The sequence below is a fragment of the Atractosteus spatula genome, chromosome 1 (assembly GCF_055471065.1).
Source record: "Atractosteus spatula isolate fAtrSpa1 chromosome 1, fAtrSpa1.hap1, whole genome shotgun sequence".
Taxonomy (NCBI): Eukaryota; Metazoa; Chordata; class Actinopteri; order Semionotiformes; family Lepisosteidae; genus Atractosteus; species Atractosteus spatula.
In genome coordinates, this window is record NC_142706.1 from 10,290,946 (window position 1) to 10,314,963 (window position 24,018).

Below are 24,018 nucleotides of genomic sequence, written 5' to 3' on the forward strand. Positions count from 1 at the left end.
GCTCAGACGATGACTCTATTAGACCACAATGCATCTGCATCGTCGGCCTAGCATAATACTGTAGACATCTTTCTGCCCAAGAACGTTATTATTATTGTTGTTATCGTTATTATTGATGTTGGGGCTTGCAAATGTCAAGATGTGGCTCCTGTCCAACCTAAAGTGTAATCCAAAGGCATTTCACAGCAGATTGGGGCAATAAAAGAGTTGTTGTCAGAGGCCATCCTTAATTTTATTTCTTTTCTGGTTTTCATGTTTCATAACTTCCAACAAATGGCACACTGATTAGTATTCTTTAATATGCTTAGCTCCATTTAAGTACTTCAGAAAAATACATATTTAAATGATATTAAAATTAGAGTACAGGCATAATACCAGTGTTCCCCTGTATTAAGATTAATTAGTATTAAATTGGTGTGCAAATAATATTTTTTTTAGTTCTAAATCCCGGCACCTGCAGAGTTAGTGGACATGACAAATTGAAAATTTTTTCGATCAGACAAATAGAAGAGCACTTCTTAAAAGCGACCTGATTTCCAGTTTGAGCTTTCTAAATGACTGCTCTCAAAGTCATAATAACTACAATTCTTTTTTTTTCAAGCACAAGGCAAAACTGTCCAAAACCTATCCACTGACAGTTTAACCTGAAACGCCATTTTCCTTCATGGACGCGTTCGTTAATTTCCCTGTTTGATGCCCTCAAGGCTCTAGTATGGCCTCCGCTCGAGGAATAGGCACACAAGGCTGGCGGAGACATACCCTGGCCGTGAAGTCGACTGCAGCTCCACGGTTCAGGAGAAGAGTAGCAACATTGACATTCCCATAGTGGGCAGCAATGTGCAAGGGGGTGAATCCACTCTGCAAAACAAAGAGGAAAGCCTGTTAGCTCTGGCTCCAGAAAACTCCCACTCATAATCACTTTTCCCCCTCATGCAGCAATTTAGCAATCACATGTACCATCACGGGGAAAACCAACCAAAAATCTTCTCAAAAGAAAAACTGAAAAATAAAAACTGAGAAAACCCAGGAGTTTAGAAATCAAACACACACATAAACGCTCCCATGCAACACATTGTAAACCTAGAAAAATAAACACATCCAGTCTGTACACGTACTGTAATGATAAAAAAAAAATGAACTGATGAATAGCTAATATCTACAGAAAGGATACACAAGGGTTTGTTAATACAAATACAGGAGAAGGAAAAAAGAAATTAAAATTAACCAATTAACCATTTAATCAAAACATAAGTGCACTATGCCACCATACGTCATATCATGTATTAAGTTAGGGATATGAAAACTTATATTGCAGAGCAATTTAGTACTTGAAATGCTTGCCTTACCTTTCCATTCTGTTAGACATGGTCCGATTTAATATGAAAACATTATTTACAAAATTGTGAAGAATATCGTGACTATGAAATGGTAAAAAATTATACATTTAATGCTGGCAATGATGCAACAGAAATTCTGGACACATGCTGTCAGGTGCATTTTTAAGTCTCTTCTCAAAATGCTTTAAGAGTACTAAAAACATCTGATTCAGATACATTTGCATTTACAGTGTTAATTAATACAGTCCAATCTATAAATAATTCTGAAAACTATTAATGTTAACCTGGTATTTACTGTACCTTTCATAGATGACCCATACTGCCTTCTGTATTCTTATGAACAGGTTGTGCAAGTCATACAGATATTTAATAACACTGCTACTTATTGAGAAACATTGTTAGATTACATTCACAGCAGAAAAGATTTAACTCAGAGACATTTAGTTAAAAAGAATAAAATAACTATACCAGCATTTAGAGAAAGATGTTTTATTTTGCATTCAGGTGATAAAGTATAAAGGTTATGTTTTGTTTCCATTAGTTTTATTGATGCAAACATATTTATTTGTCTAATTAGAGACGTCACACCACTTTAGAACAGCTGGCAAATTAATATTTGTTTTTTATTTGTATTTCTATGCATATTGTTCTATTATTTATGGAAGTGCCATAACAGAGTAAAACTAGTCTGGAGTGCATGTCATTATAACGTATTTATCTCAAAATACAATATCTCCAATAAACAAAACTTAATTTTCTGTGTGTGCAGGCATCTGTGCTATTACGTGTTTAGGGTATTCCTGCATTGTACCATTAATACAGATGCCGTGCCTTGATTTCCTGTTTTGTATAGGAATGTACACATCATACAACATTTGGACCAGGTTTACACTCATTAATGTTCCCAATTTTCCTCCTCATCACACTCTAGCATAAATACCTGGATTCACAGTCTGCATTAGTGTCCACTGCAATCAAATTCACTTGCAAGTGCTGTATAGTATTTTATTCCAAGCACAGTATATACAATACAACATGAACAACCACTTCTGTATACATGATACAGTACCTGAAGAGAGAATGAATTCACTGAGCAACCCAAGTAGCAGTGGTTACAATTGATTAAATGGTTATTTGGTGTCCTTGACTTTACCTTGCGATTACTTTCTAGGTCTGCAATGCTGAACAGCATTTCAGCATCATTCCGGCTGTCAACTAATTCCTATTAAAGTGCATGATTCTGCACCCATGTCCACAGCGCTCAATTTCTTTTACTGTACATCGAGACTGGCCCTTTTCATGACTGGGTCTGAGTGAACGAACGCTCACCATGATGGACTAAATATTTTAAATTTTCCTTACGACTAATGTGACAGAACGGGAACTGAGTTTTGGGCAAGTGCATTATCCAGGTCTGATGTTCTGCTGGGATTAATTGTTATTGAGATTTATTAAGAGATATATTTTTTTGAGATAAGTATACTGTTAAAATGAGATACCCACCCATCCTCTTTAGTCTATGTGGTTCCACTTGGGTCCCTTAATTTCGAATATGGATTTTATCTCTAAACAGAGTCTCTACCCACGATCCCACAGAGCCGCTGTCCACTAGGTCTTATGGCCAGCTGTTAATTGGTTAATAAGGTGTTCCTAAACATGTCCAGTAAAGTGTTCCTAATCTTTAGAAACACAGATGATTCAAAATGACCGACTACATCAGGGCTCTCCAGGCCCAGGCCTATAGATCCCAGCACTGCAGGAAGCAACAGTGCCATACACTGACTATAAACAGACAGAAGTCTATTAGTATTTACTGTGTATACAGTAGGCAAAAAATGCATTTCACTGCTACTTTATGTTCTATAGTAGTGCCTTCTGGATCAATGCATTGCAAACTCAAAATTAATAATGATGTTTGAAATTTTAGCAAATGCATGTTTGTATGTTGTGTTACAAATTTGGAAATGTACATTTCTTTTTCTTTGACGTCATAAGTAATGTGATTAGTTTATTATTTGACTGAAATACCTCTACTGTACAGTATTATTAACCAAAATTTTAGTGGCATGCGAAGGAGAATTTTGGCAAAAAGAGCAAGGCAATGAAATCGCCTTGAGCACAACCTGCAAATATTTCTAAGATTTATTTTCATTAATCGAAATAAGATTGCAGATTTGCCTTTAAAAGATTGTGTTTTCATGGTATGTTGCTATTCAAATAATGTTTTTCATTGAACTGCACATACTGTAAGTCAGACCATGATCTGTAACATCAACAAAACTCCAGAAACCCAACTCTATTTGCAGTATTTAAAATCTAAAAAAAATTTAAAGGAAGAAAAAATGCCTATTTTACAAAGAACAGGTGGGTATAGGTTCTGGGGAAAGAACTAGTAATAGCAGCCATGCATGTAAAACAAAAAACACAATTGCTGACATATTCTAAAAGCACAGCATGCAACACTGAAAAATTGAAAAAAAAAGTGTTCCTAGCATACCTAAATAAAAACTCTCTATGGCAAACACATTCTATATATATTAATATATTGTTATATATACCTCGGTTGTCCTATTAACCATCATCTGGCGCAGCAACAGTAAGGAAGGGAAGATTTTGTTATCACACACAGAAATTAATGCATTGGCTCATCACTGGCATTCCAGTGGTGTCAGTAGAGTGGTGTTATCTTTGGAAATGTTCCACTTCTGTGACTTGAAAGTTATCACCATTATCTTATGCATACAGTGCATGAGAAAGAAAAGGCTTCAAATGTGATAAAAGCTTAGAAGGGAAATAACATGACATACAGTATATGCATGATTTAGTTACAATATATAAATAAAATTATCCACAGAGATTATAATGAAATCAGATAACTGATTTGAATATCAGTGGACTGATATTATGCACCATTTACATTATGGTGAAGTTGCTTTAATTTAGTTTAAAAAATGTTTATCAATAATAGAGTGACATTAAAAAAATGACTAATTTAAAAATAGAGGGAAGGTTCTGTGAGAACTCCACACTAGTCACACCCCATACTCTGATAATACAAACTGGGTGCGTGCAATATCCCACAGTTCAGCCAGCACACACTTCCATGCTACTGTGTGGTAACAGAGTTAGAGAACTTTCATATGGATGGAAAAACAAAGTAATAAAAGCTGTTTTTTTTAGTTTAGACAGATGACAATGCATTATGGCTTGAATATTAATTAGCTCTTGTCCAATCACAAAGCTACAGGAAAAAAACAAACTGTTTTACGACTTTGCACTCTGCCTTTTTGCACATGAAAAGTCAAAGGCGGCTGCAGCCGTTTCACTATTCATTACATCTCCTCAGTGTGGCACAGCTGACTTTGACCAGTGACAGACATACATCTACAGTATATGAAGATACATAGTAAACCATTTAAATGGGCAAAGTTAAGCAATGTCACACTGGTGAATCTTAATAAGTGTGAAACAGTTATCTCTGGCTGCTAACTTTGACTTTATATATGCAAATTATGAAATTTGAAAACAGCTATACCTACTGTACCTCAGCACTGAGAGACAGCAAGAGCAAATTAATATTAATGCCCATAATAATTGATAAAGTATTAGTTTGAGGCCATTTCACACTACTAGAAAGCAGAACTGAAGAGGCTTCTACTTCTACGTCATGTCAAACTAAGCATCTTCGGACAGCTAATAATTCATAAAGACCTGCTTGCATTTAAAAAACGCCACAGCCATTGAAAGGGTTCCTTGTAAGATACACACACAGTGTAAAGACCTAGCGGATAGTGATGGAGGGCAAATTCCCACTGCTCAAATGACCAAACAAGGCTGTAACAAAGGGTACAGCAGGCGGTAGGTGCTGTGGCCGGGGGGGAACTCACCTTGGACTGGACATCGGCGTTGTGGTCGTTCTGCAAAAGCAGGGCAGCAGACTTGGTGTCGTCTTTGCGAGCAGCAATGTGCAGGGCGGGCAGCCTCACCTTTCCCTTGGTGTCATTCTCCAGGAGGAGGGACACCACCTGATTGTGGCCCTGCTGCAGCGCAATCGCCAGCGGGGTGAAGCCATCCTAAACATTTACACACGGCCATTAGGGACAAGCCTGGCTGAGCTCCGCCCGAGCAGCAAGGGCCAGGGGCAGCGAAAGCAGGACTCAGCGCACGCCAACGCACAGACTGGCCAGCCCAGCTGCCTCAGAACATCACTGGTCAACAGTATTGGCCCTTCGCCCCTCAAATAGGAATCCGTTAAGAAAGAATAAAAGGGTGTCATTGGGATTACAATGATCGTATCGCATTGGAACCAATGAGACAGAAGTGTGAGAGGTCTTTAGGGGTGTTTTCTTCTTTGCCTTCCTTATTTGTTTTTGCTGGGCATCGGTGATTGTGTGGTGGATGCTTTACGTGAGAAAAAAATAACTAAGGGTTCAGTTATTTTTATGGAGGAAGGAAAGAGCATAATCCACCTCATCCCCCTTAAAGAGAGGGAGTGGAGGGGGCCATGAAGTAATTTTTAGTCCTGGGGCCAGGTTGATGCTCACATCATTGCATCAGGGTGGTAGCTACTTCCAAGAACTGCTTTTATTAAAGGGAATGATATGCATTTACTTCTTGTAACTAGGAGAATGATGTTCTGCCACCACTGAATCCACAGACCCTGGTTAGTGCTAATTACTGTTAACAATAAGGAGAAGATTTCCATCTGACTTGAGATAAGAATGAAAAAAACACGAGAATATATGATTGTGTCCATTTGATTTTCATGGTTCTATAATCAGTAATGAACCAACGCTAATTGGCTTTCAGCCTTAATGGCGCTCACTGAAAATGTGCAGCTTTAAATATTAATTCCTCTGTTGTGGATTTGTTGCGTCATGTTCTTATAGTACTGGTTTTGGTGCATTGTGCAGTGTAATAAAAAACATGTATCAAGGCTATAACACAGCCCACTTTTTGAGTGTCAATGCACTTTTTAGCTCTTGTGCTGCTGTAAAAATAAACCATCAGACCATGGTTGGAGGGGAAATAAAGATTATGGAGTTATAATATTTTCAATCAGCAGAATGCTGTGAAGTTCTCTAATGTACAGTAAGTGTGATTTATTACATTAATTTCAGGTGCCTTACAGAACATCTAAGGGATGTTAGCATGTATCTTCTTATGGAGTGGCGTGTTTCACGCCAAATTCATAAGTCCAAGTTTCACGAAGGATTTGACTGAAAGCAAACTGCTGTATGTATCCTTTTTCAGTCATCCATTTCACTTGCACGCAGCTAGAAACTGTACAGTTCTATGACAGCTGAACTAATGTTTTTATTTTAGTCTCCACTGATTTCCTCATCATTGATTTCCTGATTTAGTACAGTCTGTGAAATCTGAGACTAAATTAGAGCTGGTGGCACTTTTTTTTCACTGCCAGACAGAATACTAGCTCATATCCATCACTTCAAGTCATCACGGGTCAAACGATGCACTATTTTGTTCAGTTAAAAAAGTGCCTCTTTAGAAATACAATTTGAGTTTGGTTTCTCTGTTTCAGAACTGAATAAAAGTAATTTTATTTTTTTTTAAAGCAACACGTGTATTCTGCTTTTCAATAACGAACTTCAAGGACCACATATTATAAAACAAATCTTGAAGCTTCCAACAACATATTGTTCTGTATGATAAAACACAGTGCAGTTTTATAATTTTTGCACTATACAGTATGTGTTTTCACCTGAAACCTATAAGTAGCAATTCTGAACGAAATATATGCTCTTACACCTCACCACACAGGTCATTTTCAAAGCTTTCTCTGCAGCAACATTTACTTCATTTAACAGCAAAAAAGTTTAAAAGTGCAAAAGTAGTGAAAGATAATGCAGGAATGGAAAACAGTAACAGTTTTTTTTTTTCCCTTAAACATATCTGGCTAGATTTTACTTATCATATAGAAAAGGTCAGTCAAGTTCTGTGCTTGAGCTGAAAGGCTTGAAAGTTAACCTGCGTGTGTGAGGTCTAGGGAAACCTCATGCAGCGCTTTGAATCACACAAACCTCTGTGGCAGTGCTCTGGTTCCCTCCATTTTCAAGCAGGTACCGAACAACATCCAGGTGATTCTCCTGGGCTGCCATGTACAGAGGAGTGAAGCCATTCTGCCAACAGAACAGATTGGATCCACTACTGATCAGTACTGAGAACGTTTAGGTAACATTAAAGCAACAATTTAAAAACAATCATTAAATGCCAAGCAATAGCATAAGATCTGGTGCATGTAAAGTCATGCGTACAGAAAATTTGAAACTCTTATGATCTAAAAGAAGTGTAAAGGGAAATCATTATTAACAATGCACACTTTATTCATGAGTTCCAGAATATAAACCCTTGCAAAACACACTGAGATTATTCTGCTTTACAACTGCTGAGATGAGAGCAGTGATTCATTTCTCCTGGATTCTGCCACTAATCTAGAGAGGATTATTAATATTGGTCTACGCACCTCGGTATATCTTCTATCAAATTAAACAAACATAATATAAGTAGTGACACTGGTTTGCCTGTAAAGTACTTTTGAAAATTTTGTCCATTTCAGTGAGAGATTTTGTCACCTTTCTTTTACCAAGGTACTTACAAAACTTTCAAAATTATTTTTAACACCTCCAAACGCTAGGTTTACAAAGGTAAGGAGGTCATTTGTTCCATCAGGCTCATGTGTTTTTGTTTCCTTACTTAGTTATGTGATTTTGTAATTTTCTAAGTATATCACCCAGTTCAGTCTTGTAGAAAAAGGCAAGTTTGACCCAAAACCCACTGTGTAAAGAAGTACCTTCTTAGTTAAGTTCTTAGTTTTACTTGTACTTCCCATCCACTTTATTTCTTCTAATACATACAGTATGTTCAATTATGACAGTACTTCTAAAATAATGAATCAGTCAACTTTTCTAGAGCTTGTGATTTTGTAAAAAAAAGTGCATCGGAGCCAAGAATGTACCCCTGAGACTCACCTGAGACTGTGTATTGACATCGGCCCCATGCTTCACCAGAATTTTGACAACTTCTCCTTGTCCTGCCAAGGATGCAATATGGAGGGCAGTGTTTCCTTTCTGTCACACAAAACAGGAAAAAAACTATTATAGCTTGCGGTTTAAAAAAAATCTTTCATTATTCAGTCCTTCCATCTCCAGGCGCCAGAAGTTGCTAGATAAAAGAAATATTGAGTTGTTTGCACTTCTTGCACAGGTAGATACACAGTCCCAATCTGAGTGGAGAAGAGATGGGTGGACCACTGATTGGGCTGACAATAAAATGACCGTCAACACAAGTGATCATGGGCTATGTAGAAAAAGATAACATACTGTATAGCTTGAGCAAGAAAACACACCAGGAAAGCAGGAGAGTATACAGTAAGTTCGTCTGTAGCCGTTTTCAACACTAGATTCCTCCTTGATTAAATGAAACCTATCAGGTATTAGGCAGTGAAGAGTTTTAAACTGAATTAGGGGAAATGGACTGTAGTTTTCATACTGGTAGAATGATTTAAGCTTCCATTTTAAATTTGCCAGACAAGGTTTGTCACTGTCATGTATTTGGATGCCTTTTAGTTAGGAATCAAAGGATGTCTGTTTTTTAGTATCGGTTTAGAGGGAAGGGTCACCTGTGAAGGTTTAGATGGGGTTTTTGTAAGTATTCTTATCTAACTTCATAAAGATTTATGTCTATTTATGGGGGTGGTGAATGTTATGGATATTGTGGAGGAGGCCTTATATAAGATGGTAGGTTCTGATGACTCCAGATGTAACTACTGGCCTTTGAATATTAGTACAGTATCTGTGCTTTGTGCCTTCAACATTAGTATACAATATTAGTAACATTAGTAAACTGTATGTTAGCTGCATTTAAAAAGTTATTAAATAAGCCTTTTTAAGCTCTTGCCTGTTTATTTCTCCCCTAAACACGAAAATTAAAGTCAGTCCTGACTCAAACAATTCACTCACTCAAACAATTTTTTAATGAAATAATAATGAATGTCCCATTCGTCAGAGAATCCCGAGCAAGGTAATATCTCTGCTTTACCTCCCATGAAGATTTTGGCTCTGAATTTTAACCTCTGCTCAAGGTCTGTTACCACTAACAACCACCTTTTGTAACCGTTTTTACTCATTAACAGCAATATTCTACACTTGTGTAGTACTGTACATTTAATGTTGTGTTTTAGAAGAGACACTGTAGGTTAAGACACTGTGGTTAAGCAAAACTGATCAATGAGACACTGAGATATAGAGATTTGTTAACTACTTATCCACTGCTCAGATGTCGTGGGTCCTCAAAATGCGACTCGGGTATCTTTTTCACATGACATGAGTGAAATGAGTCACCACTCAGTTTTAATTTGGAAATGCATTTACCACAGGGTCAATATCTCTATTTTAGCTAGCAAACTATCACATATTCTGACAAGGGGTGAAAAAAATGTTTTTGAGTCACTAAGGAGCCAAGTCTCCTCTTAATAGTGAAACAGAGACTGAAGCCCAAGAGCTGACAGAAGGGAGTGGTAGTTCTTTCGACAGAAGTTTAGGATTGCTGAGATTCTTTAAGAAGGTTTTCACTGACACAGATTATGAAAGAACCAGCTCACATTACCCTAGTCTGTCTTGGATAATTTAAAGGCCCAGCGAGAGAATAAAGTAACATACGGTACAGTACATCTGAGTACACTTGGTTTGGTAAGAGGAAACCCTGTCCCTGTTTTGATACATGGTTGTTGTGTGTTCTTGTATAAGATATAGTAAATCTTACAGAGAACTATTACACCAGAATCTTAATAAATCCTGATACCGTATCAATGTATCTAATTCCAATTATTCTAAAAATCTTTCAAAAATGACCGCGTGGGAGAATAAAGTGTAAACCAAATAAAACAGTTGTTCGAAGTGGGTAAAGTATTTTCTTGAAGTGGTGGCTATATTTCAAAAGGTCACCTTGGTAGCTGAATCAACTGCTGAGCCTCTGCCTAGCAGCTCCTGAACCAGGTCCACATGGCCCTCCTTGGCTGCCAGGTGTAATGCATTGAGTCCATTCTGGAAGAGAAGCACAAAGGTGTAAGGCAAAAATACAGAAACACATACAGTAGGAGAATGTTGGGGAGATACAACATGGTGGCTCTGTGGCTAAGGATCTGCGCCTGTGGCTGGAACGTTGCTGGTTCGTATCCCGCGGCCAGAAGAGGAATCCTACTCCGTTGGGCCCCTGAGCAAGGCCCTTAACCCCAACTGCTCCAGGGGTGCTATATAAATGGCTGACCCTGTGCTCTGACCCCAAGCTTCTCTCCCTGTCTGTGTGTCTCTTGGAGAGCAAGCTGGGGTATGCGAAAAGACAAATTCCTAATACAAGAAATTGTACATGGCCAATAAAGTGATCTTATCTTAACATACTGTATATAAATGTTCTCATACAGTCAATAATGAGATCAGTCACTCTCCGATGTAACTGATGCACGAAAAAAATATGCTATGCACCTCTGCACCAGACATCAAATCGCAAGTGGAAATGAAAAGAAGCTACAGTACATGTAGGACAAATACAGCCATATCCACTTCAAAGGTTGAGGCTGTATCTACAAACTCAGTTTAAAAGATGATAAACATTGCTACTTTGTTACCTTTCATTGCAAAAAATAACCACAGTGTCTTTGTTACTGGTTGACAATTAGGTCATTATTTTCACCTGATGTTCTTTCTGTGAGAGATAGGGTGGCCAATACATCACAAACTGGGGACTGTAGTTGCAATCTCTCATAGAGTTAAGTGGTACAGTACATGTGAGCTCACATCCTGGAAAGGCGCAAACAAGGCACAGAGGATTCTGGATTGAGAGCGTGTATGAATGGTAAATAGGTTGGAGCCCCAGTTGCAAGATTATAATTTTTATTATCCTCCTTAGAGCAGCTGCCGTGCTACAGTGCTTGGCCATCAGGAGGATTAGATGATCAGTTTAAGTGACCCCCACACATTGATGGCACCAATGTGAAATCATGTGAAATGTGTAAAATCTGAAAACTGTCAAACTTCCTCTCTCCTGGCACATAGTGTCTGAACATAAAAATCTGAGTGGGGATGGCAAAAAAGGGGGGAGACAAAGATACCCCCACACACACTTATCCATTGAATACTTTTTGTAAGTAAATGTAAATGTAAGTAAAACATTCAGTATTAAATATGCTTACTCTTAGCATGTTGATTGTACAGAAGGTTTGCTGTACACAGGAATACAGGACCGTATACCTTTATGTCCTGCATTCAACCAGGAGATGGCGTTATTATGGATATATAGTCACTGAGCATTTAGCTCCAAGAAAAAGGATGACGTGTATGATGAACAGGCTGAAAGTACTTTGATTCCTTATAATCCAAACCCCCTAAATGGACATGTGTTTCATAAGTCTTTCATGAAGGGCATTAGTTTCCATTTTGAAAGGCAATCAGTCAGTATCTCATTTCAGTGTGGCCTCTCTCAGCATCTATCAAACCTCTGGTTAAGGTTCTCCTCAATAAGCTGTAGACGAGTATTATCACTCCCTTCTTTAAGAGCCCTCTAGATAGTGTTAGAACAGTATGTGATGCATTTTGAGTATATACTGTATGCAAAAACATCTTGAACATAAACAGCAGGCAGTAATGCAGCACGTCACATCTTCAGACAGTCACACATAGCTGAGGTCTCCCTGGGCCTCTTGTCCACCAGCCCTTCAGCATGATCTGAACTCTGAACTTGTTGTGGACAGGCTGACAACTGAAATCCCTTTATGTATCAAGCATTCACTTCAGCTCCCTGCTGCAGACTGGGCCCATGCTGGTCATGTACTGTACCACAACTTCACTCTACAGTCATGCTCCTCTGGTCCAATTACAACAGCAGCAAAATGGCTACTTACTGTATTTATAGTGCTTGTCCTTGACACTGGGTATTATTCATACAAAATTCTGATTTTATATGTGGATATCCAAGTGAAAAAAACTTAAATACTACACCTCTAGATTAGACATAGAGCTAATTATGCCCACTTGAGACCAATAAACAACTGAGACACTACTCAGAAGCAAGTCCTGACAACTTGTCAATATAAGGAGATGGTGTTACCAATTCCCAGTCACACTGGCAAATACCTTATGTGACCATAATTAGGAAGATTAACCTATAAGCATCTGATGTCTTGTAAAAGCAGTAGAGAAATACTTTCAGAAGCCACAAGATGGATAGGATAATATCTGCTGAAGCCTATGTGGCATTTATACCAGGTGAATAATTTTCTTTTATGATAAAAACAAGCCAATCTATTTTATTTTCTTGTAGTGTCTCAACAAGACTCCAATACATGTGACTTCAATGATCTTTGGTACTTGTCAAAGAATGAAGGTCACAGTTCTTCAATTACAAATTCTGTTGGCCCCCACAGTACAGAATATAGTGACGAAGGCGGGAGTGACTAGCAGATGGGTTTTTTTTCATCCCTGAGTCAACACTAGGAGAGCAGACAGGCACGTCTTGTTGATTCAGTACACGAGCTTGTTGAGCCAGACTTCTGCACACTCTGCAGAGGACTTTGGTGTCACGGACGCCTTGAAGGAACCAGGCAGGGACAGAGGAGACACCCAATAGCCTACATCAGCAGCACCTTGTGAATTTAAACAATCTTGTACACGCCTAGTGCTGCCAAGAAAGGGATACTTGGACTATTCAGTTGCAAAGACTTGAAGTGCAAAATGTTGATTAGGTTTTGGCCATGGCTGCAACCTTGAACTGCAATTAGCATTGTGTCACAATGTGAGCGATTCACAGCATGGCCACAGGTCCAGCAGAGAGTGGAAAAGGGGATGTGGGGGGAGACTGCAGCCTACACCTTACAACAAAGTCAAGGCAAGGGCTCTCCATCATCCTCCTTGGACTTATTTAGTCTTAAAATATCAGAGGAATGAGAATTTGTATGACACCTCGAGTACTTCTACAGAACTGCAAAGATTACATCTAATAAAAAGAAAAGAAACAAAATTGACACTTTTTTCCTTGCCCCTCTCATTGAAGCTACCTTAATGCATTGTATAGGCATCGATTCTCCTCACTCATAAGATTATTTTTTTTCGGAACATTTCAGCAAGCCACATTAAATGCGTATTAGGCATTCAAAATGCAGCATGCATTAGGATTGAAAGAAACTGAAACGTTTTCTTTTTTTACACCAGCAACATTCTGTAATGTATGTGAACACGGATAGCAGAAAAAGCATATACTGTAAAACAGAACAAAAAATCTAGCACTGGATACTGTGGTCCTTACCTGGTTACAAGTGCTGATGTCTACTCCTCCTTTGAGATACTCCAGCACTTTGTCAATGTTTCCAGCCCGGGCTGCTCGCAGGAAACTCGTGTTGCTGTCAGACTGAGAGAAAAGAGAGAAAGTGAAGGTAAGAACTGTCCAGTCTATCTTCAGCATAAAGAGTGCAGAATGTATAGAACGTACCATGAAGTCATATAGAACGGAAGCTGGGCTTGAATCAGTCATCAGACATAGATAGTTTCAAACACAAAGCAAACACAAAGTTCAGAACACAACCACACAGTTTCCTCTGAGCTCTATTCCATCTGGATTATAGCTTTTGTCTTTGGCATATCTTTAGTTATTTCTCAATTGGTCATTCACACACTTTTTAAAGATACAGTGGCATTTTTTGGCAAAAAAAATATTAAATGTAAGTGTACTATCCACACTTTCACCACTGATTTACTGTAAAAGTTGCAGTGAGTAATCATTCCAATAATTGAAATAACAGTTGTAAGCTATAAACCTGTCTAACACACTGCAAGTTACAAACAAAAAATAACAAACAGAAATGCAAAAAATGAAATGAGCAAGATGATTAGAATCTCATCATTTTATTTTATGTGAATAACCACATCTTAAACAAAACAATACATTTAACAACATTAGCATGCATTTTGTTAATAGAGGAATAATGCTGAATTCATTTAGCCTATAAAAGAAGCACATTATGCAATAAATCCTGAATGGCTCATCTGAAGCAAAAGAAACTCAGTTCCTGGTGACAAAGAATCCTGTATTCCTTGAGATTTCCAATAACTGTGGCTGGAGGCTCACAGGTGGCAGCACACAACTGGGTGATGGGTGAGGCTCACTGGGGCAATTCTGTTCTTGTCTTGCCAGAACATGTGGTATCGTTAAAGGCCGAGCTTTTTACCAACCAGTACTGTGTTGACCGACTGCATGTCACTAAGGACAACAGCATCCAAGGACTGAATGCTTTGTGAGTGCTTGCAATACTTAGTAAGAGAGGTTTGGCTTATTCTTACTGGGTCAATGGGCAGCCCCCCGCCATAAGATGAGGAGGCTCCAACCCCATTCAGAGAGGAGTTAACCAAGGGGTAGCTGCAAGGTGGAGATGGGGGGGGGGATGCTTGAGATGGATGTAAAAGAAGGTATTTAAGTTTGGTATATTGGTATACAGTATATAGCCAATTTCATAATATGGTGATTAAGTGCAGCTGAGTGAGACTGACTTGTCGTTGTCATCTCCCCCGGACTTCAGTTTATAAGTTAAAGAAGGGGGGAACACATGAGAGGAATGTATTTGATCCTTCTCCTAGTAGGTGTTTGTTTAGAGGGTTCCATAGTCAGCTTCACCAATTTTGTGAGGATCTAGCTCAAGCTTTAGTTTTCCATAACTCTAAATGCAAAGGTGTGTCTTGAATGGAATTATCAATTGTTGAAAAATATTCCCATCCCAGTTTAGTTAGCATTTATGAATTTTAATCATGTATACCTACACATCAAATATATCAGGCATTTTGCAAACAGATTTACAAATAAATTCACCATATGATTCTGTTTGCTGTGTAATAAAATAATTGAACAATATACTGGTAAGATGGCTTCTTTTCTGAGTGCCCTGTTTTAGATGACCTTCAAAAACTGCATTTCTGTGATGGGAGTATAGCTGTCTAGTCATAGTTCACTTCGCCTTATCATCATGGCCAGGTTTGCTGAAACAGCATCTCAGGTTCTCCTAGAGTAGACAATGGCAGAAGTGCAAGAATACTCTGTTGAATAAGAGACCTTTGCTGTTACAGCTGGTTTGTCAGTTACCCATCCAAGAACATTTAAATTCAGACTGCAAAGCCCCAGCAGGGGAACAGTTATCGATTGGCTCAACAAGCCAGGGCCAGTCAGACAAAGAAGAGCAGCTGTGCATGGATCGAGATTTGAAATCACATTGTTTACCCAGATTTGGTTGATTGGTCACAGCAACATCGCTGAGCTCAGAGCCAAGACTGAATGCTTAGCGTGTTGCATGTTACTTGTTACACGAGGTATCATGTTAGCTTTTAATCTTAAAATGGTCTGCAGAAAACACCATACAGAGTACAACTGTCTTTAAAATTTTGCATACTATATTTGAAAGGTTAAAAAGCTCAGCAGTAATAATACTAATGCAGCATTCACAGTCACTGACATCTATCACCATTGCTAATATACAGCACATAGAGCTACAGTACATAATGTGTGTAAAGTATGATATGAAGTAGGATATAATATTTACAGTAGTTCCAAAACAGAAACTTAGATTTTAAATGTACTGTAAATCATTATAGGAGCACTTTCCTATTTTTATACATTTGCATACAGTTTGTCCTCATGTAAAAGCTTTGAATCACCTACCATTACTATGATATGTGCATTTTAGATAAAGCCAGAGACTGGTGCAGTGACCTGAGTTAATGTTATGCACAAGCTTTTCAAAACGTGAAACATAAAAACTCTAGTCTCAAGTACCTTCATTAAAATGCAGAGACCACTGCAGAACAGAGTGTACTGCAATCAGCCCCGGCATACAGAAGCAGAAGCCTGCAGCCACAGGCAGGAAGGCGGTAGCCAATAATATGCTGAGCAACGCAGTAATACAACACTAGTCTGCACTGCACCTTCAGAGGTGTGGTCAGCCTGAGCACACACACACAGGCACTGCAGGAGAGTTCTCCTCTCATGGGAAAGGATGTGTTGATAGAATGGAGATGAGAGGCATTCCCTAAAGTAATCCCAAAGCTATGTCATTACATTTCTCGTGATAACACCCTGCTGCAAGAGAACTCTTGCTGTTTATCACAAGCACATAAAGGCTTAGCATTAATAATGGCAACACTAATGGACAAACAATATTTTGAAAAAAAGTGAAATTGAATTCACTGAATGAATTGCATTCTTGAACATACAGTTAAAGCATTAGATCACTTATGGATTGTACTCTTAATACCAGACTTTTTGAAGATAATTTTCAATAGAAAGCTATTCATCTTTCTGAAAATCTCTTTAAAGTAGCCAAGATAAGAATTTAAAAAATATATTTGTAAGAATATGTTAGCCAGAATCCAAAGTATTAATATTTCATTATTGTAAAATTAGATTGTATTATATTTTTATTGATGCCCTCTGTTTTTTTCTTTTATTTAATGTAAGTCTTGTTCCAATTCCTAACATGATTTCTGGGGGGATTTTAACATGCTAAGAAATGTAGCAAAGGTAGTATTTGAAAACATTTCATACAATAATTTAAACATCGGGAAAATGCAGGTCGAAATATTGTATGTATATGAAAAAAGATTGTAAATGTAAAAAATGGTCAGATTACAATTGTTTTGACTGCTATAAGCTTAGATATCAAAACAGATTATGTTCTAACATTTTAAAAGCAGTTTAGCTTTATATCAAGCATCCTCTTTTAAAAGAGACAAAGTTTGTTCATAAAAAACATACAGTCTGAAAAAGGTTAGACCCACTGTACAGTATGTAGAGTATACAAACAGATCAGTATATTGTCTGAAAGCACTCAATACCACCATTAACTAAAACGCCTTAGAATTCCAATGACAACTTATCTTACAATACACAAAGAATATGTATTACCTTTTTCAATAATAAAATAATTGTGCACTACTCGCTGTTTCTTTTAAGTAAGTTGTTTCTGTGGAAGCCTCACCTTTTGAGAAATAATATTCACACAATGAAGACAAAGAAGACACAATTGCTTTAAAACCCTTCAATGAGAACTTTCTTAAGCTTTGAGATATTATAATATTAGAGGTGGATTCCGTAGCTGTGTTTCTTACACCCTGATGTGATTTATTATCTGTAGTTGTATTTATAGTTGCAGGTGTTCTTCCATTTTTTTTAGATTTTCAGAACTAAGAACCAAAGAAAATTCACTCAAAGCTAAAGAAAATAGCAATGGAGGAAAATACTGTAAATGAATGATAGGATTTTTTATGAAGACATACTGCTATGTAAATTTAATAAGGGCCTTAGAGTTGTGAACTTTTATTGTATATTGCATTCCAACATATAACTTTACAATGTATTGGATAAATAACTAAAATCACGAAAATCTGTAATTATCCATATTAGATACTACAGAATGAAATCTGTTAGAAACAATTGCACATGCCTCTAAGTATACTCACTCCAGGAGTAGGGGCACCTTCTCTATATATGCTAAAAGCTAGAACCAATGAGTGAGACTGAGCCATATTATGTATATTTACTATACAGTATGGCCGGAGTGATTTATGATCGCTCTCCTGCTTCTTTGTGTGTGCACGGCCTCACTGTGATCTGGCATTTTTAGCTTATTAACATGCCTGTGAGCCATAGCCAGGCCCATCCTGGCAGATGTACTGTAGCTCCTCTCGTTAGTCTCCCACCGCTGCCAAGCTAAAGGACTGAAGGCATGCAAGTTCTGACTGAATGTTTCGGTACGTGGCCAAGTTTGTCTCCTGTAACAGTCCAGTAATTTAAAAATAAAGCTCTTTTCTGCATAAAAGTAGATTCCTAAATTATATTCTGTGGTAAAAATGTCAGTAATACCATCACCCCATCACCGATAACCCACTCAAGCCCTCACAAAATGTTTATACTGTACAATATGTACGAGCTAGCAGTCTGGGGAACAGGTCTCCACTGACCCCAGACTGTAGCTCTCTCTATTAACACTGATTGCCAGTGCTAATAGAGTACTTTATCTGGAACACATCCCCTTGTTAAGTGAGTTATTACTGTAGTTGCTGTTTGGTTACCTTAATGTCTCTTCTTTTTACATTGCCATTGAATTCTGCCACAGACAATTAATACAGCCAGCCTCCAATGCCACATTTGTAGATATGATGTTTTTGAAGATGCTCAAGTGTTGCTCAGGTGCTCAAGTGATATTATGTGTCAGAACTGGGATGTTTAATGCCATCACCAAAACTGTGAAGGTGGAAAATAACATTAATACTGTATGTAATTGGGATAGACCCACAAACAGCTTTTCCTCTGCATGTTGCAGTAGCCATGCAAAATGCAGTACCCACAGAAACAATCAAGAATCAATACTTAAACCATGAGGTGTCCTGTGTATTTTTTTGGTTGTGAAAAATGGATTTTCCTTTACTTTAACATGATATTACAGTATATACAGTATGTAATCACTTTTACAGAATCCTATCCAGCTGTCAATCGATGACAAGGAAAAACCAAATACAACAGTTGTTTTACTATCACATTCACATAAGAAATTTCACTGAACAGAACCCTAATAGTAAGGATAATGGCTTTGATATTTTTCTTATCTTGTATTAATTTTAAATGAGTATTCACTGTTAATACTTCTGTACCACTAGAAATAATATCAATTAAATTACTAGAATAAAAAAAGAGATGATAGATCCCCTGCTATGACACAGCTAATCTGATAAAAGCTTTCAAGGACAGGGGAAAGATGAAGAGGGCACACGATACTGCAATTAACAGGGGACAGAATGACTCAACTTTACCCATGCTGGCTGAATACAGGCTGTACTATGAACTCACACATTTTATACAACAGAGAGATAAGTCATGGCTCTCAAGGTTTTCTGAAAGACAGGAGATCAAAAAGGAATCAAGCTCTGGCACTGATCCAGAAGCCCTGCATTGCATGATATGCACAAAGTCACGGAATGTATTACTCAGGCCCCTGAAAGGAGAGCAAAACACAACAGCAAACCACAAGAGAAGAGCAGAGCAATATAGAAACACCCACTTTATTTTTTTCATAAGCAATTACACAGAACTCTGGAAACGTTGGATGTTGGCAACAAAGGACCAGATACAGAACAATAATTCAACAATTTAGATTTCAATTTGAGTTATATGTCCAACTGATAGTACACAAGGGTATGATTGTATTTTCTGACAATATGAACAGGAAATAAAAGTATTAATAGAGAAAACTACCACTGTCAGTAGGATGAACAATTTAAATAACTAACTGCTAGTGCAAAATCCATTTTATACTCCCAGCAAAGGAAACCATGAACACCACAGATATCTTGCAGTCAGTAGTAATCCATATTACTCCAAGGTAAAAGGTTCCTACAACTCAGTCTTTTTTAAAAATAAAATCATAACATTTTAATTTCAAACTAAACATCATTTTGCTGTTCCAACACATTCCCAGATTAGGTCAGGTGAAAAAACAACTGAGAAAGGGACAGACATGTGCGCCCCTTTCAGCAATGACTGCACTGCATCACCACCCTAATGTGCCAGTTTGGTCTTAGTGATGTTCCATGATCTGGAGAGGTTCTGTTCAAGCTCTGCCAAAGCCCAGGTTACCGCAGCAGAGCATGAACCAGAATATCTACGATATTCATTGAAAGCTCAAGAAGATTAAGATTAAAAAGAAAACAGGTCCTTCCATTCACATCCAGTGGACATGGTGTTTTTCCCTTTGAAGTCGAGCTTGTATTTGTGTGGGCGCTGTGGGAAGACGTAGCTGTTGAACAATTCTACAAACATTAATTCCTCTTCTATGTTGGAAGCTCAGAACAGTATTGACAGTAATCTCGAACGGACATATTGCAGGGCATGGCTAGGCACTTCTAAAGCCATCACAAATATCTCTTCTTCTGAATAAACAATCTAATACAGCATATTACAGTAAGGGGGGGATTGTAACTCTAAACTATTGCTTTGGTGCAAAGTATCTTGTGGTTCCAATCGCAAATGAGTGATTGATTAACTGTCTGACTTTCTTTTTTATACTGCGGTGTCTCATTCTGCTATTTTACTGGGATCAGTAGTTCAATTCGCAAAAACATGTGTCATTCTTCTCAATTTGATTGCCAGAACAAAGGAAAAGAATATATCAGAGAAGACCACCAAACAATGACAAAGATCCAAAATATACCAGGATAGCCATTAAGGGGAGCTGTCCGCCTCCCTACTGAATTCACGGTGCTGAAGAGAGGAATATACTTCCCATTGAATGTCTATTGTTCAGCAGACATTTTGAATTTTTGTGTTTGTGTGGCAACCTACAATAAAACAAGATGTAACCCAGTACTGACTGCACTGTTCTAACTGTGAAAAACAGCTTCCGGCTGTGAAAACAATCCACAGTCTCTGCAAACTCATGACAGCTGCAGAAATGGGAGTTGGCCACTGGGAATGTCCTTCTGCTTCCCTTATCAGCTGGGAATTCCTAAGTCAAATGTAGTTTCACATTTTTTACACTGCGGTCTAGAAGACTGCAAACTCACATTGGTCTTAATCAGAGGATATTTACCACCAGAAAAAAAAATTACACAAAGTATCATATAAAACTTTAAGAATGCTTATCTAAGAGACTTGGTACATGGTTTAATCTTTTCTGTTTGTGTTCATAACATTAGAATGTTTTCTCCTTTTTAAAAATAATCAGAAAACTAAAAGTGGCAATGATGCATTTGAGTGTTCTCACTATATGGGGCAGATATGCATTCAACCTTATTTACAGATTAAGATCACGGTAAGATGGAAGGTGTTTAGCTCATCATTATGTGTAAAAGTCATTGTTAATTCAGTGAATTAGCTTGAGCCTATTTTCCCTTGAAATACTGCCATCCATTTTGTTGTCTTTTAGTCATTCCACTTTCGGTGTGCCTTAACAATCTGATTAATTTGAAGATCTTCAACATTTTAACAGAACACAGAAGGTAAACTAAACATTTATGTGAAAGCTCATTGTGCCTTAATTATATATTACGATAATCTAGATGGGGTTAAAATATATTATTTTCCCTAGGGCCAGCTTCAAAATCTGGAATTCAAAACGTTAGAGACACCCACTTCTAAAACAAAGTTACTTTTCAAACAAGCTTCACAAAAAAACATTACAATTTTTCACAGATTTACATTTATCTTTTTTTTTTCTGGTACACACAATGGCATATCCATCTAAGTTGAAAGACTGATTTTGAAAAAACTAGATACGATGAAAAAGACAGAAAGAAATCCCCTCTGATTAAAGTAGCCCACATTATAGAAGCAGAGAGTCTGGGATTGAACCCGAGTCACTGGGGCGAGTCTCTGGCTCCTGTCTGATCAGTCTCTCATCAATATTTTCTATATTTAAGCAGCAGCATCAAGTGAGCCAGGCCAGCTGCCAGAACAGTTTAATGTCAAAGGCCTGACTGTTTATCTTTCACACCAGGACACATGATGGAGAAAAAAACAAAAGCGCTTAGCTTTGAGAATCGGTGGCCTTCAGAGACATTACTTACAGATAAAGCTTCATTCCCTGCTATACAGTAGCTCTCTGCTAATTTGCGTCAACAGCGTGTCATCCAATGAAGCCAGCATGAAAACAGATTTTCTATTTTCCTGTATCTCCAATTGAGCATATGTAACAATAAACAGTAGTTCATCATTGTGCATTTGAACTGGTAGACCAGGATTCTAATATTGAAAAGATGATTAGAGAAAGGTAAGATTCATAATAGCTTTGCTGATTACCATGGTAACCAAATCAGATTTCTTCATCCATAATTTGTCACAAGTCACAACATAAAAAATATAGCTGAAGAACAAAATATTGAAACAGCTCCATGTCCTGTTCAGCATGCAAGAAATGAAGCTCTCCCTTGAAAATTACTAAATTAACCTGCTTTGCAGCAACACATTGCCCTGCGTTTGAGATTTCACATTTTACTCAACATTACAGCACATAAATTACCATAAATAGCACATGAATGCATAGCTAGTAATCTTTTGACCCCTAAGTCAGGGTTAAGAAAATGATATCCTCAGCACTTAAAAAACTTTCACAGCCTTCATAATACAGCTTTACCTAACAAACTGCAAACAAATGTATGGGCACTCGCCTCTTTTCCTGAGGTCATCCTTATTTATCACAGTTTATAATACTGTAACTCCACATAAAAAAATTACAAGCAGAAAGAAGCAGCCATACAGAAATCCATTAAAATAATAAATAAATTTAACAATTTGCAGTTCACAGCTACAGTATATAGCTCAGATATTATAAAACGCAGTTGGCCCCAAACCATCTAAATCTAGATTAACTGAGTCAATGATTCCACATGAGAGCACTCTGTTATGTAATCCTTTGTCATGATTAATTCCATATTATTAATATTTCCTCAATCTGACTATAAACAGCAAACAGGCATCTGAACAGTAAAGCATTTCACTTTCTGTGAAAACACACATACAGTAGAAGCATTTCAAACTTCTTCCAAAGGCTGGAATGTCACGGCATAGCCTGTCAAATGTCTACAGTTGCCTTTACTTTACTAAAGTAAATACAACAGAAAAAAGCTATTGGTAGCTTAAATAGCCTCAGACCCTCAAACACATTGCTTACCAGTGATTCGGGCTCCTTGCTTATATCACATCCATAGTAGTCTGGAATTTTGTCCAGGTTCTGCAAGCTGCCTTTTGTTTTTTTCATGCCCTTGTCCGAGTGACAGGACTGACAAAGCGCTGCATTGCCCATAGCAACTAATGGTAACAAAGCCTTGGTGTCATAAAAGGGCCAATGACCTCTGCCTACAAACTGATTGTTTGCTGATGAGGCTCAGCAAACAAACAAAACCCTCACGCCAAACCAAAATGGTAGAGTGACTACCACACTAATACATAGAGGCTGCTCTGAACCAGCAACTCCTGCCTCATTCTGCCACCCTGTCTCTAAAATCTTCTTGGGAATACCAACAACTGCTGTTGCAAACAGCCACCCATTTCTAATTCAGGCACTACCCCAGCTATTTTTACACCCACCACACTAACTATGTATGTGAATCTAGGGTCTGCAGTGGACTCCAGTGTAGCATGCCAAGACAGCAACAGTTCTTCAATGCCCAGCTGTTATGGAATTCCACTACACAGCTGCATCTTACCGAGTTACCACCAGCAACAACAGGATTGCTCTACAACTCACAGTCCAAAGGCTTTTAAGGTTTGCTGTCTCCCCATCTGCAACTTCCTCTAAGGGTTGAATTTCAGAAGAACTTCAGAACACTAAAACCTAATCGTCAACCTGTCTAAAATGTATATACTCTATAATACAGCAGCACAGTTAAAATACTCCATAGCAGGGAATTTGCCTGGAATACTAGAACATGTTACCTAAAATTACTAATAAGTGCTTTAATTTTACAGTATAGTACACTGTGATATAAAATCAAAATTTCCTGTAGATTGATCATGGATCTGTGGTTGTGGAAGCCTGCATGTATCACATTATAGCCAACAGCCCTCTCCATCGATTGAGCCAAGCTGAAATGCACTGAACAGTCTGACAGACTTGTTTCCAATTGATTTTTCAGACTCT

The 24,018-nt window shown here is 37.9% G+C and overlaps 1 protein-coding gene across 3 annotated transcripts in view; it reads right to left on the reverse strand.

Moving 5' to 3' along the window:
* Positions 1-23,369, reverse strand: part of LOC148840581 (ankyrin-2-like) — an 87,358-nt gene extending 63,989 nt beyond the window's left edge. For all 3 annotated transcript variants that reach the window (XM_088939441.1, XM_088939360.1, XM_088939520.1), the window contains exons 1-7: positions 23,050-23,369; positions 13,653-13,754; positions 10,301-10,399; positions 8,327-8,425; positions 7,379-7,477; positions 5,225-5,410; positions 760-858 (exon numbers count right to left, since the gene is read on the reverse strand). In XM_088939441.1, the coding sequence (XP_088795567.1) occupies positions 760-858; positions 5,225-5,410; positions 7,379-7,477; positions 8,327-8,425; positions 10,301-10,399; positions 13,653-13,754; positions 23,050-23,181 (816 nt within the window). In that variant the 5' untranslated portion in view covers positions 23,182-23,369. The remainder of the gene's footprint in view (positions 1-759; positions 859-5,224; positions 5,411-7,378; positions 7,478-8,326; positions 8,426-10,300; positions 10,400-13,652; positions 13,755-23,049) is intronic.
* Positions 23,370-24,018: the final 649 nt, after the last annotated feature.